Source organism: Carlito syrichta, unplaced genomic scaffold, assembly GCF_000164805.1.
Source record: "Carlito syrichta isolate Samal-C Ts95f unplaced genomic scaffold, Tarsius_syrichta-2.0.1 Scaffold308803, whole genome shotgun sequence".
Lineage (NCBI taxonomy): Eukaryota > Metazoa > Chordata > Mammalia > Primates > Tarsiidae > Carlito > Carlito syrichta.
The window spans coordinates 492,633-506,180 of record NW_007252899.1 but is presented as its reverse complement, the minus strand read 5'-3'; the positions used below and the strand labels follow the sequence as shown (position 1 = coordinate 506,180).

Sequence of the window (13,548 nt, the reverse complement as noted above, 5' to 3'; positions counted from 1 at the left end):
GAACAGGAGCAGGGTCTGGGGCTATAGGGTGGTCTCCAGGGTGGTTAGGACTGGAGCTAAATGGACTCCTTACAGGTTAACCAGGACTAGCATGAACCAGAGAGCAGAGTTAGGGACAGGTAAGAGAGAAAACGGGGAGAGGAGAATTAACCTTACTTTGTCTGTTCTTTATGGATGTCTGTTCTTCCTGAATCGGGGTTTCAGTCATTCGAGCAAAGGCTGTGGCAGTGGCACAATACCCATGGTGTACCAGATAAGACGAGACCATGCTAGAAGAAAGGAAAGGCTCAAGGTGACACTCAAGAATTGCATTTCTCACTGACCACCCGATGGCACAGACTACTTCCCATAAGGTCTCCCTTAAACAGATCACAAAATGAACCCTCCCAACCCTGTAATCATGCAGTCAGGTTGGGAGGGACTGGTCACCACATCTGTGCCCACAGCTAGGAGGAGTGGCTGCAGTTTTTCTGGGACATGTTGCCTACAAGCAAGCATGATAAAAGTACACACACAGCACACCACATCTTCTTGCAAATGACTGCCTCCTTGTGAACTGCAGCAAGCCCAGAGATAGCCAATGGTCTTACTGAGGGCTTCCTGAAACAGCAGCCAGCCAGGCAGTCTTGCAGTCTGGCAGCTTCCCAGACAGAGAGGACACATGCCACACACACACCTCCTACAGACACAGGAGCTCCTGTGCAGGCTGCCCCACGCACTCAGAAGAAGCATTTCAGCTCCCTAATGAATATGCCCTCAGCAGAGCGGGCTCTAAAGAGTGAAGGGGAGTTAACCATGATCCAAAGTTACTTATGATACACCACAAGTCAGGGGCCCATGAATCCAAGAGATCAGGTTGATTTTGCCAGACAAGGACAGGCACCAGCAGGGTGAACAGCAACACAATCTCTGACAAATGGTCTGGAGAAGCCCAACACTCACAGGGCATTTAACCCCACTGAAAGTCAGCTGAGCAGTGAGTAGCACATGTGTGTATATGTGTGCACATGTGTAGAGCAGAAGGATGAGCCCTCATGGTGAAGTGTACAAGAGTGAGTGCTTTGGTGTGTCTGATGTCATACTATAAACACAAATGTCTAAAGGGCTATTGTATAGAAAGCACAGAAGTTTGGGTGTGTGTCTCTCATGCTTTAAGGGGTAAATGAGATAGATAGTATGGATAAAGTATCTGGCAGGAAGTAAGGAGTCAATAAATATTAACTTCTTATTATGAAATTATGTTTTACAATATTATATTCTAAACAGCAACTTTTATTATACCATATTATTAACACAATGGCAAATTTTTTGATAAAACATGGCTCAGATGAGCCCATATGAACATCAAATGTCATTAAAATATACACTCCCTTTGAATCAATAATTCCACTTTTTAAAAGGACACCAAGAAAATAATCTTAAACATAAAAAATTCTTTAGTACCAAAAGGGTTACCTACATAAGCAAAAGAGAGGAAATAACCTGACTTCCTACTAAGGGAAGCCAGCCAAGGGGCTTGTGGCAAATTTGTCTCTGAGATAACATTGTTCTTACCAATTTTCATAAAATAAAGTTATATGAAACCACAGAACACAAATTATATGCAGGTCTTGGCAAATACTACATATGAACACATAAAGGCACATAAACAAAACACCCTAGGCTAGGTGTGGGGGACCATGGCTGTAGTCCCAGCTACTCAAGAAGCTAAAGTGAGAGGATTGCATGAGCCTAGGAGTTTTGGGTCCTGCCTAGACAACACAGCAAGACCATCTCAAAATTAAAAACAAAATAAAACACACCACACCTATGTGCTTAGCCTAGGTTCTGAAAGCTGAGAGTGTCAGTCCCTCCCTCATGCAGCCTGGGCAGCTCCACCCCTCCTCTTGCCCATCCCAGCTAGCCTGCTGCAAGGAGTGGTGCTGTCCTGGCCCTCCAAGGAAGCACTTCTCATCTGCTCTGGGGGCTGGGAACAAGAGGTAGCAATGCTGTTCTTCCTAGGAAGGGTCTGGCCATTTAGTCTCTATCTCAGCCTATTCTTGGACCTGTCTCAAGATCAAACCCTCAAGAAAAGAAGACTGTACAAAGAACCCAGTGTGTACTCCAATCCCACCCAAGGGACACTGGCACCCTGGTGCCTTTGCAGGGCAATGACCAAAGCTAGTGGAAGCCCAGCCCTTCCCCTGTACCCATCTGCCCACCCTTGGGAACCAAGCTATCACCCACCTCCTAGCAGAGTGGGTACTGGTCATTGCCTTACTCAGGCTTGCAGATGGCAAGTAGAAGAGAGACCCAAACCTGGCCTCCCTTGGGAGTCTCAGCGACACTGGCTTCCAGGACAGTCTGGGAATTAATCAGCCAAGGAGCTAGCTAGGCTGGTCCTAGGTAGGACTCTCTTCCTGCCACCACTGCCATAGATGAATGGGACTCAGCTGGATGCTGGGCCCTGTGAAGTGAGATGGCATGATGGATACGACCTATGGTGGAAAAAAGTCCACAAAGGAAGAGACAGACCACAGGGTGTCTTAGTACATCCTCTGCAAAATGACCTGGGGAAGGAAAACAGCCTTGCTGGTGATCTTACATACAGGAGCCTTCCAATCTATTTGAGGGGGCAAAGGTTTAATTAGGAACAGCTCTGCAGAACTAAGCAGGAGCTGTCTATCTGATGAGAGGGAAGCAGGAGAGCTGCAGGCTGAATCATCCTGGGAATACTTCCCAGAAGGGATGCCGCCCACTAGAATTCATATGAGCAGCTTGTAACACTACAGGGGCCTACAGGAGAGTGAGGCCCCTGGGGCAGGGTGGGGGTGGGTAAGGGCAGGAGCAGGGCACTCACTTCTGCAGCACTGCCTGCCACTCGCCAAGCCGGGCACTGATGGGGAAGCAGTGGACAGTGCCCTGGACCTTGGCACGCCATTCCCGCATGTAGTCCTCAATGTCAAACAGGAAGGGCTGTTGCCCAAAGTTGGCATCCACAATCTCCCCAGGAGTCTGCAGGCCTACGGTGGGGTAGAGGTTGGCCTGAGGAGGAGAACGAAATGTCAGTCAGGCCCCAGACCCTGAGGACATGGAGCAGTGTCAGTCAGGCCCAGACCCTGAGGACATGGAGCAGCGGGGCAGCAGGGCCTCACCTCTCCTCCATGGCTCCTGCCAGCCCATGCTAGGGCTGTGAGAGAGATGCAGCAACGCTGGAAGAGGCTGAAGCACATTCTGCCCAGCTCCCTACCAGAGGCACTATGCCCCAAAGCTTGAGGAGAGAATGCAAAACAACAGCAAGCAAGGTTCAGTATAGAGTCTTCTGCCCTGCATTAGAGGCCATTGTGTCCCCAAGATCCAAGATCCCACCCCTCTGGAATTCAGCCGGGGCACACAGAGGCAGGCTGGGCTCCACAACCCTAAAGATGTGCCTAGGCAGGTCTGCTGCAATGGTGGATAATGGCTCCTATTGGAAAGAACCAGGGCTAAGGATCCCTTTGCTATAAAAAAGAGGTCCATGAGGGGGAAGGAAGAGATGGGATGACCCAGGAAGGGAGGGAGGAGGAGAGCATGGCAAAAGGGAGCAGGCGATTTGGACTCCTGACAATGGCAAAAGGAAACAGGCTGCTGTCCTTCCTGTCAGAGGCTTACCAAGAGGAGGATCTTCTGGCCAGCAAGCAGTGGGATTCCCTGTTTTCAAACTATCCTCTGCCATGACCAGTTTTTACCAGACCACTCCTTCACTCAGCAGTTCCTGTGACTTCCCAGTGCTATTGCCCAGAACCTCACTAGCCTCCTCCCTAAAGGTCACTGCAGATTGTCTCCCCAATCCACTCTTCACCTCCAATCCTCAGGCTATGTGTCATTCCTGAATATCATGTGCCTTTCTTGCACACTGGTTTCAGCCCACCATGAACTCTGCACCCACAACCTCTCACTTCCTTCCTTTCCCTTCCCATCTTCTACACCACAGGCAAAGCCCACCTCCTTCAGCAAGTCTTCCCTGACCATCACCGCCCACAATTCCTCACACTTTCTAGCACATGGTAGCATACTGGCCAAGCTCACATCTGGTCATTTCATGCCACATCTCTACAATTAGACTCTTCCCCAGCCAGGATCAGTATTCTCCTGAATCTATCCTCTTTGCCTAGGACTATAGCCCCTCTCTGAGGCCTACAGGTAGGAGGGAAGGATTCTGATCCAAAGATAGAAGGTTCTAACAGGATCCCTGGGTGCCACAGTCTGGATTCAGAGGCCCTTCAGATCACAAGGGCTTTTCCTAGGGAATCACTGGGGTATGCCCAGAATCCCAAAGCAGCCACTAGAGTCAGCAAACAAACAAAACAACCTTCCTTCCTTCCTCCCTTCCTTTCCTCCCTCCCTTCCCTCCCTCCAGCACCCAGTTTAGGCACACAGGGCTGGGTCAGGTTCCCAGAATTCTGTGTGGAAGCCCTGCATGTGACATGGCCTGTGATGACTCTTAATAAGAAAGGACTAGGATACAGGTGGGAAATGGTTGGAAGCAGGGAAGAGCCCCTAACTAAGCAAGCAGAAAACCCCATCCTTTTCTAAGAAGAGAAAACCCCACAAAGGCTCCAGGTATCCTAAGTTGTAGAAGACTAGGTCCCCAAGGGCACTTGCTTTCCTCGAGGATTTCTGATGGTTAGGTACAGGAACTGGATTCCCTAATAGTTCAGAACAGTACCCTACACTCTACACCTCAGTCCAGTGGCTATAAGCCACACTGATGAAGCTACCCTCCTTCTACCACTCTACCCTCCAGCCCCAGAGCTGTCTTTGGAAATGCCACAAATTACTGTCACTTGCTAAGAATCGTGCAGGAAGACCAGGCTTTGCTGTTGGAGAGAGAGGAAGGCCAGCAGGTACCTTGTCCTAGTACCCTCAAGCTGACAGCATGGCACACAACCCTAGTTGGGGAAAGGGCCAGATGCCACACCGTGCACTTGCCAGTACCACCATGTCCCATTCCAGTCAGCTCCCAAGAGCCCAGTAAGGGGAAAACCCAATAGTAGTACTTACCGGGAGGTCTGTGAAGGCTATACCTGTGGGGGAAAAGGAACAATCATCAGGCCACTCACAAGGCTAGCCTCCTGGTCTCCTCTGCCCTGTAGGCACATGTTGGAGGCTGTGCGAGGGCCTGGTAGTTTTGGACCCTGGCCTTCTCTTTGCTGGTGGCCTGGCCAGAAGTGAAGTCAGATGGTTAGATACTTTTCCATCTATTGCTTCATACCATCCTCATACCAACTCTTGGGAGTAGGCTTTAGCATCCCATTTTACAAATGAGGAAAGTAAGCCTCAGGCTAAATGATTTGCCATCAGTCATAAAGCTAGCAGAAGTGGTGGGGCTGGACTCATTCCTAGTCTGGCGCTCCAATGTCATGTCTAAGCTGATAGAGAAGTAGAGACAGAGAGGGTGGCAGATGCCCATCTACAGACTATATATATTAAGAGTGCTCAGAGGTTCCAACATAGTAAAGCCCAGGTTAACAATGGCCTGTGTACCCTCCAAATCCTCCTGCCAAGAGAAGGAACTGCATTTACAGTGACTTTAGCCCTGAATTGAAAGTGACAGTGCGTGGTAGTGCGACCCCAAATATATGAGCAGGCATCAGAATATTAACCAGGGCACCCATGCTCTGCAGGTTGAGAAATGACCCAGGGTTAATGGAGACTCTCCCAAGAATTCACAGCCCTCTCATTTTTTTTTTTTTTTTTTTTTTGAGTTGGAGTCTCACTCTGTTGCCCAGGATGGAGTGCAGTAGCACACTCACAGCCACCCCTGCGTCGAACTGCTGGGCTTTGGCGATCCTTCCATCTCAGTCTTTCAAGTAGCCAGAACTACAGGCGTACTATAGGTTGTAGCCAGAACTACAACCATGCCTGGCTAATTTTTTATTTATTGTAGAGATAAGGTCCTGATAAGTTGTCTGGGCTGGTTACGAACCAGCGGGCTCAGGCAATCCACTGCCTTGGCCTCCCTAAGTGCTGGGATTATAGGCTGAGCCACCAAGCTTGGCCTCATTTTTTTAGAGAAAGTGTATCTTCTAGCAGCCCCTGGGCTTTTGGCCTGAGAGGTTTTCAAACTGCTGCCTTCTTATAGTCCCCAGTCTGTCCCTCCAACCTCCACCCAAAAAAGAAACTTAAACTCAGCAACATAGAACAGGTAAGTTTGACAATAGGTCTCCCAGTAAACCTGGGCTAGAATCATGCCAGCCAGCACATACCATGTGCTTCCTTTGTGTTGTGCACTAGGCTGAGTGTCTTATCATTTAATCCTCAGAACAAACTTGGAAGATGTATACTGTCTCTGATAGTAGTTTACAGATGAAGCAACAACAACAACAAAAAAAAACAAGGTTTTTTTCATCTTTGCCAAGCTATTTTGCTCCTCATTAAGGGAAGCTCATAAACCACATGGTCTGCCTGCCTGAGAATACTTCTAAGTCCCACATGTACAGTCAAGAATGACATGCTGGCAGGACTGAATCTGTAAGTCTTTCTGCACCCACAAGGAGATACCAATGTCTACCCTCCAGGTCTGCCTGGGAGATGTCCTCAGGGAACTCAGCCTGGCCAGGATATTGCTTACTCCTGGTCTCATGGAGGAGGCCCACAGAACTCTGGAAGTGGGAGTCCAGACTCCATCAGTATCTGCAGTGTAGACCTTTACTCAATATCTCTGACAACATCTGCAAAAAAATAGGTAGTATCAATCTGTCTAACTCAAAGAAGAAAAGAAAAAAACGAGACATTCTGTGAAAGATATTTCATAATGTAAGGTCTTAGGTACAAGCTGGCTGCAGTTGTACCACAGAGTGAGATAACTACCACACTTCTGGGCAGGGGAGGAACTACACAGGCTTGCCCGGCTCTGCCTCACAATGGCACCCAGGAGGATAAGGCTTTGAGGTGCTTCTAGGAGAATGTAGAGAGAGGCTACTCCACCTCTTACTGCACTGGATGAGGGCAACACTGCTCCCCCAGCTCTGCAGATCTCTGTGAGCCTCTGCAAGACCACTGTGATGGCAAGGTCTAAGAGTTGGCTCACGGGAAGAAGACTCAGACAAAGAACCAGGATGCAAATAGAATAGCCAAGTTTGCTGTGACCTGAGCCAAACAGATAAAGATCAGAGGTCATTGAGGGTGAAATATAGACTTCAAGAGAGAGCACAGCGCTATGTGAAAATTATACTGTGAGCACATGGACCACTTGTAGATGAGATGTCAGTCTGTGTCTCCATTCATTAATTCCTTTTATTCCACCAAGTATCTGCTGAGGACCTCAGGAGCCAGGTCCTATAACGGGACTAGAGAAAAAGCTTCAAGCCTGACCCTCAAAAGGCTTCTGACTCCAACAAGAGAGATAAGGTGTGATTAATAATTATGCAGACAACTGACCAGTGGCACACAGAATAAGAGCTGTGACAGAGGAAAGGAGCAAGGAGGCCAGAGGCAGAAGACATCATTTGACTACTCTAAAGGGAGCAAGGTTAGATTCTGAAGCACATTATTGATAAGATGGCTGTTAAAAGGAAACAGGGAAATTAGAAGATTCACCAAGCTGTTTGTTATTCCAATGTCATTGCCTTTCCGTTACATTTTGTGATCTAGAAAATGCAGGGGTCAAGCCATATCAATTTTTCAGTAAGATCTCAATAACATCTTTGTGGGCAAGATAAAAAAACACAAGTTTCAAACTAACATAACTAAGTAATTCTTTTTTTTTCTTTTTGAGGAGGAGTCTCACTCTGTCACCCAGGCTATAGTGCAGAAGCTCACGGCCACCACAGCCTTGACCTGCTGGGCTCAGGTGACCTTCCGTCTCAGCCTTCCAAATAGTTGAAACTACAGGCGTGTGCTACCATTCCTGGCTTACTTTTTTATTTTTATTGTAGACACAAGGTCTCACCAAGTTGTCCAGTCTGTTCTTGAATCCCTGAGGTTAGGCAATTATCTCACCTCGGCTTCCCAAAGTACTTGGATTACAGGCTTGAGCCACCATGCCTGGTCACTAAGTGATTCTTAAATGGCTGATGTCTTCCTGGACAAGCTCAACTGTACACTGAAGGACTCAAATCTTAGCCTTGTCTTCTTCCAATATTTTTAATCAATATCTTCATGAAAACACACACAAACATGCTTAACAAATGTTAGGTTAATACAACACTGAAAAGGATATCAAATATTTGAGATAGAACAAGCAAGACTATAGAAGATCTTGCCAGGCTGGAAAAACAGGCAATATACTACTAAATTAAGCTTCGTTACAAGATGTGGGAGGTCTTGCATGGGGTCTATAATAAGCATCCACTAGGGAGATGAGTTTTTAAAAGCAGTCTGAGGGTTTGGACTGACATTAAAGTGGCCATGAACTCCCTGTTTGACCTGAGAACCTGAATGACAAAGAGCTCATGGCCCTTTGGTGGTCCTGGTGCACATTTAGGGCCCAGAGGAGGGAGGAATAGGTGCAGGGGGGATAGCAGAATATGCCCTAAGTCTTGAGTAAGTTTTGGACAAGCAGAAAGGATGTGAGGAAGGCAGGTACCCAAGGGGGCAAGTGAAGGGGTTTTGGGTACAGGGTGAGAGCCCACAACTGCAGCCCTAGGACTGTGACAGCAGAAGAATCCAGAGCCAGGAAATAGGTGAAGGCAGAGAGTAGAGTGGGGAGCAAAGAACCATCTTAAGTTTTTGGCCCACCCCTGCTAGCTACTCATCACTGGACATCAGCAACTGTGGCTAGGTGGCCATCAATTTCAGAGGAAGGTTTCTCTGATGTGTACCTGGGTCAGCTCTGCAGTGTCTGTGCTACGCTCCTGGCTGCCCAGATCCCTAGGCTTTCCTAGGGAGCTGGGCAGCGCTAGGGTGTCCAACTGCCTTGATGAGGAATGATAGCTCCTGATCACTCAGCAAACCCAATTCCCAGTTCACCTGATTCTGGCTGGGCTTATCTCTTGGAGAAGCCACAGAGGGGATGTGGAGAGTAGCAGCCACCTTTATACTTCCCCTCAAGCCACATGAAATGGGCCTCCAGGGCCTCAGGGAGCTGGGCTAGAGCCCAGCTCCCTTTCCTAGCAGGGCCTGTGGCAGCCTGTAGGGTTCTGTCAGCCCTTTCCTTACTGTACCATTCTGTGAGAACTAGGGTATGACCAAATCAGAGATCTCTGAAAACCCAGGCAAGCAGGCCCAGCAGTTAGGCACCACCTCTGGGGCCAGTGTAGCCAAACACCAGTCAACATCCTTGTAGGGCAAGGCATCAAAATAGCCAAAGCCCCTCTCTCTCAAGTTTTAATCTTAAATGTCTACACGTGCACAGGATTGCACTTCTAAGGAATCCTATAGGCCCCCATCCTCCTTCACTGATTGCTATTCCTCCTGGGTTCCTTATCCTAGTGAACAGTGCCATGAATACAGCCACTTTCCCACCTTTCCTTACAGTACAGTCCATCTGTCGTTAAGCTCTATTAGGCTACTCCCCACTTCCTACACCTACTTCCTATACTGCCTTATCTCAGGACACCAGCCTCCTTCTCTGGTCTTTACTCCTTCATGATTTCACCAAAGAGGGCATTTTCAACACAACTCTGCCCATTAACCACAAACAGGCCAGAGGAGACCTGGCCCCATCTGACTCCAGCCTGCCTGTTTCCCACCTATACTAGTGCATCTCTCATTGCTGCTCCATAGCAACCAAAGTCCAGGCTAGGTCATGGGCATGCAAACCACCAGCGCTCTAACTATGTACTTGGGCTCCTCAAAACTCTCGTCCAATGCCAAAACTTGCTCCAACCTGTTGCCACAAACTTCAGAATCATGACCAGAACACTACTGTACTCTCAGCATCATCCCTGGGCTTGATAAATGCACTGCTGAATGGATAGATTAACGAAGAGTATGGCCGGCCATGGTGTCTTATGCCTGTAATCCCAGCACTTTGGAAGATGGAGGTGAGAGAATTGCCTGAGCCCAGGCATTCAAGACCAGCTGGGGCAACTTGTTGAGACTTTGTCTCTACAATAAATAAAAAAATTAGCCAGGTGTGGGGGCACACGCCTGTGCTTCCAGCTACATGGAAGGCTGAGGTGGAAGGATCACTTGAGTCTAGCAGGTCAAGGCTGCGGTAGCCGTGAGAATGTCACTGTACTCCAGCTGGGGTGACAGAGTGAGACTCCTACCCTCCATTCATCTCAAAGGGCTCCAATGCCTGAAAATGGCTACAGTTCTCCAGAGTTCAGCAGATGCTCTGTGACACTGTCTTGACTTCAAGGCCTGCCCAAAATGGCTCCACAGAGCAGACCCTCCAAGGTTCTCTATGCACCCACCAAGGCTGTGGCCATTCTTCGTGTAGAAGCAGGTGCCATTGATGAGGTTGACACAGCAGCCAATTACATCTCCTGTGGTGAAGGTGGGACCATAAGGCTGGCCAGTCCCCGAAGAGCAGAAGGAATGCCCATCATCGCCATGGTAACCATAGGAATGTTTGTCCCAACCTGTGGGGGAAAGAGCAGCAATAGCTGAGTATGTACTTGAGAGAGGAGCAAGACAATCACAGAAGCCCACCCAGGTCTCAGCCCCTCTTCTCAGCCTGCCAACCTCAGTTGATACTCCTGGCCTCTCACAAAGCCAGCAATAGACAGGGTCTGGCTGTGAGTCAGCCCAAGGAGCTGAGGCAGCTCCCCAAGGGAATAATCCCAAGCTGTGGTTAACAGGAACCAAAACCATCAGTGTCCTGGAAGGGACTCACCAGAAGGCAGTGCAATACGGAGGTAGTCAGGAGAAATCTTGTGAAAGAGAGGGAGCTAGAACAGACTTTTGGAAGTATATCATTGTGGGTTGTTTAAAAATTTTTTTAAACTATGGGATAGTTCACATATAATAAGATTCTCCCTTTTTTAACTGTAAAGTTCAAATGAGTTTTAATGAATGTATACAGTTGTGTTACCATCACCACAATCAAGATATAGAACATTTTTATCACTCCTGGCAATCAATCTGCTCTACTCACCACCAGTTCCCCTGGCAACACCAATCTGATTTGTTCTTATGGTTCTGCCTTTTCCAGAATTTCATACAAATGGAATCATAGATTATGGGGTGTCTTGTCCTGCTTCTTGTACTTAGCACAATACATCTGAGATTCATCCATGTTGTTTGAAGTATCAGTATTTCATTTCTTTTTATTGCTGAATAGTACTCCATTTTCGGTATATATCAGTTTGTCTATCTATTAAGCAGTTGATATTTAAGTTGTTCCCAATTTTTGGCTATTATAAATAAAGCCAACAAACATTTGCAATGTTTTAATTTCTCTTGGGTAAATATTACAAGTGGTATTGCTGGGTCAAGAGATAAGTGTATGCTCAAATTGATAAGAAACTGCCAAACTGTATTCCAAAGTGGCTATACTATTTTGCTTTCCCACCAGCAATGTATGAGTTCCACATCCTCAGCAATACTTGGCATTCTCAGTTGTTCATCTTTTTTTCTTTATTTTTCTTTTTTGCAAGCTGCCCTAAATGCTTAATCTTTTTTTCTTATATACTTTTTAGTAGGTATGTAGTAATTTCCTTTCAGCCCTTTTAGTAGTTATATAGTAATTTTAATACCAAATCTCTGATTTGGTTTGATCTGCACTTCCCCAATGGCCAAGGATGTTGAGCATCCTCTCATGTACTCATTTGCCATTTGCTTATTAAAAACTTATTCAATTATCTATTCAAATCTTTAACCCATTTTTATTAGGTTACTACATTGAGCTGTAAAGTTTCTTCAGCTACTTGGAAGGTTGAGGTAGAAGGATCACCTGAGCCCAGCAGGCCAAGGCTGCAGTGGCCGTGAGGGTGCCACTGCACTCCAGCCTAAGGGACAGAGTGAGACTCCAACTCAAAAAAAACAAAAAACAAAACTAGATTATGATGGTTGCATGACTCTTGAAACACACACAAAGAAACACTGAATTGTATACTTTAAATTGGTGAATGATATAGTATACATTTTATCTCATTTTGGATATAAGTGCTTTCATGTTTTGTATTTTCTTCCAGTCTGTGGCTTGTCTTCATTTTCTGTTCTTTTTTTATTTTTTTTAATATCTTTTTTTTTTTTAGTTGGAGTCTCACTCTGTCGGAGTGCAGACTGGAGTGCAATGGCCGCTCCCGGCCACTGCATCCTCGACCTGCTGGGCTCCGGCGATCCTTCCGCCTCAGCCTTTCAAGAAGCTGGAACTACAGGCGAGCGCTACCACGCCCGGCTAATTTTTTCTTTTCTTTATTGTAGAGATGAGGTCTCGCCAAGTTGCCCAGGCGAGTCTCGAACCCATGGGTTCAGGCAATCCACTCACCTCAGCCTCCCAAAGCGTGGGATTACAGGCTGAGCCACCGAGCCCGGCTTGTCTTCATTTTCTTAGCAGTGCCTTTCAAAGGCCTGCTGTGATCCTAATTATCTTGAGATAGCTTAACAATATTAATTATTATAATCCAGGAGCATAGCATATCTCTTCATTTATTGTCTATTAATATTTTACTTATCTTTGGTTTTTCTCAGCAATGCTTCAACGAATTTATCTTTAAGTATTCTATTCTTATGCTATTATAAATGGTATTTTAGAAAAGGACTGGCAGTAGTAGGAAACTGCCTGGGGAAGGAGGGGGCACACCTCATCAACAAGGGTACCTGCATAATGAACATTTGTATACCTAACCTTGAATTGTACGCCACATCTTTAAAATAAAAAAATTAAGCCGGGCTCAGTGGCTCAGCCTGTAATCCCACGCCTTTGGGAGGCTGAGGTGAGTGGATTGCCTGAGCCCACAGGTTCAAGACCCGCCTGGGCAGCGAGACCTCATCTCTACAATAAATCAGAAAATCAGCTAGGCGTGGTAGCGCATGCCTGTAATTCCGGCTACTTGGAAGGCTGAGGAGGAAGGATCACCGGAGCCCAGCAGGTCGAGGCTGCGGTGGCTGGAAGCGGCCACTGCACTCCAGTCTGGGTGACAGAGTGAGATTCCAACTCAAAAAAAAAAAAAAAAATTAAAAGTTAAAAAGTAAAAAAAATAATAATAAATGGTATTTTAAAATTTCAACTTCCACTGGTTTCTTGCTATTATAATAAAATATAATTAATCTTGAAGGTGTGGAATGGGGTCAAGTTTTATTTTTTAGGTATAAAAAGTTCTAAAACTAGATTATGTTGGATGTGGTGGCTCATGTCCACAATCCCAGCACTTTGGGAGGCCAAGGTAGAAGGATCACTTGAGCCCAAGTGTTCAAGACCAGCCTGGGCAACATGGCAAGACCCTGTCTCTAAAACATAAATACATGCATACATAAAACTAGATTACAGGCCAGGCTTGGTGGTTCAGCCTGTAATTCTAGCACCTTGGGAGGCCAAGGCGAGTGGATTGCCTGAGCCTACAGGCTCAAGACCAAACTGGGCAACTTGGTGAGACCTTGTCTCTACAATAAATAAATAAATAAATAAGTCAGGCGTGTAAGTGCGCACCTGTAGTTCCGGCTACTTGGAAGGCTGAGGCAGAAGGATCACCTGAG

At 46.8% G+C, this 13,548-nt stretch overlaps 1 protein-coding gene across 1 annotated transcript in view; it reads right to left on the bottom strand.

Moving 5' to 3' along the window:
• Positions 1-13,548, bottom strand: part of RANBP10 (RAN binding protein 10) — a 78,246-nt gene that overhangs the window by 8,060 nt on the left and 56,638 nt on the right. The window contains exons 4-7 of the mRNA XM_008065761.1: positions 10,323-10,490; positions 5,023-5,045; positions 2,840-3,024; positions 157-269 (exon numbers count right to left, since the gene is read on the bottom strand). Coding sequence (XP_008063952.1) covers positions 157-269; positions 2,840-3,024; positions 5,023-5,045; positions 10,323-10,490 — 489 coding nt within the window. The remainder of the gene's footprint in view (positions 1-156; positions 270-2,839; positions 3,025-5,022; positions 5,046-10,322; positions 10,491-13,548) is intronic.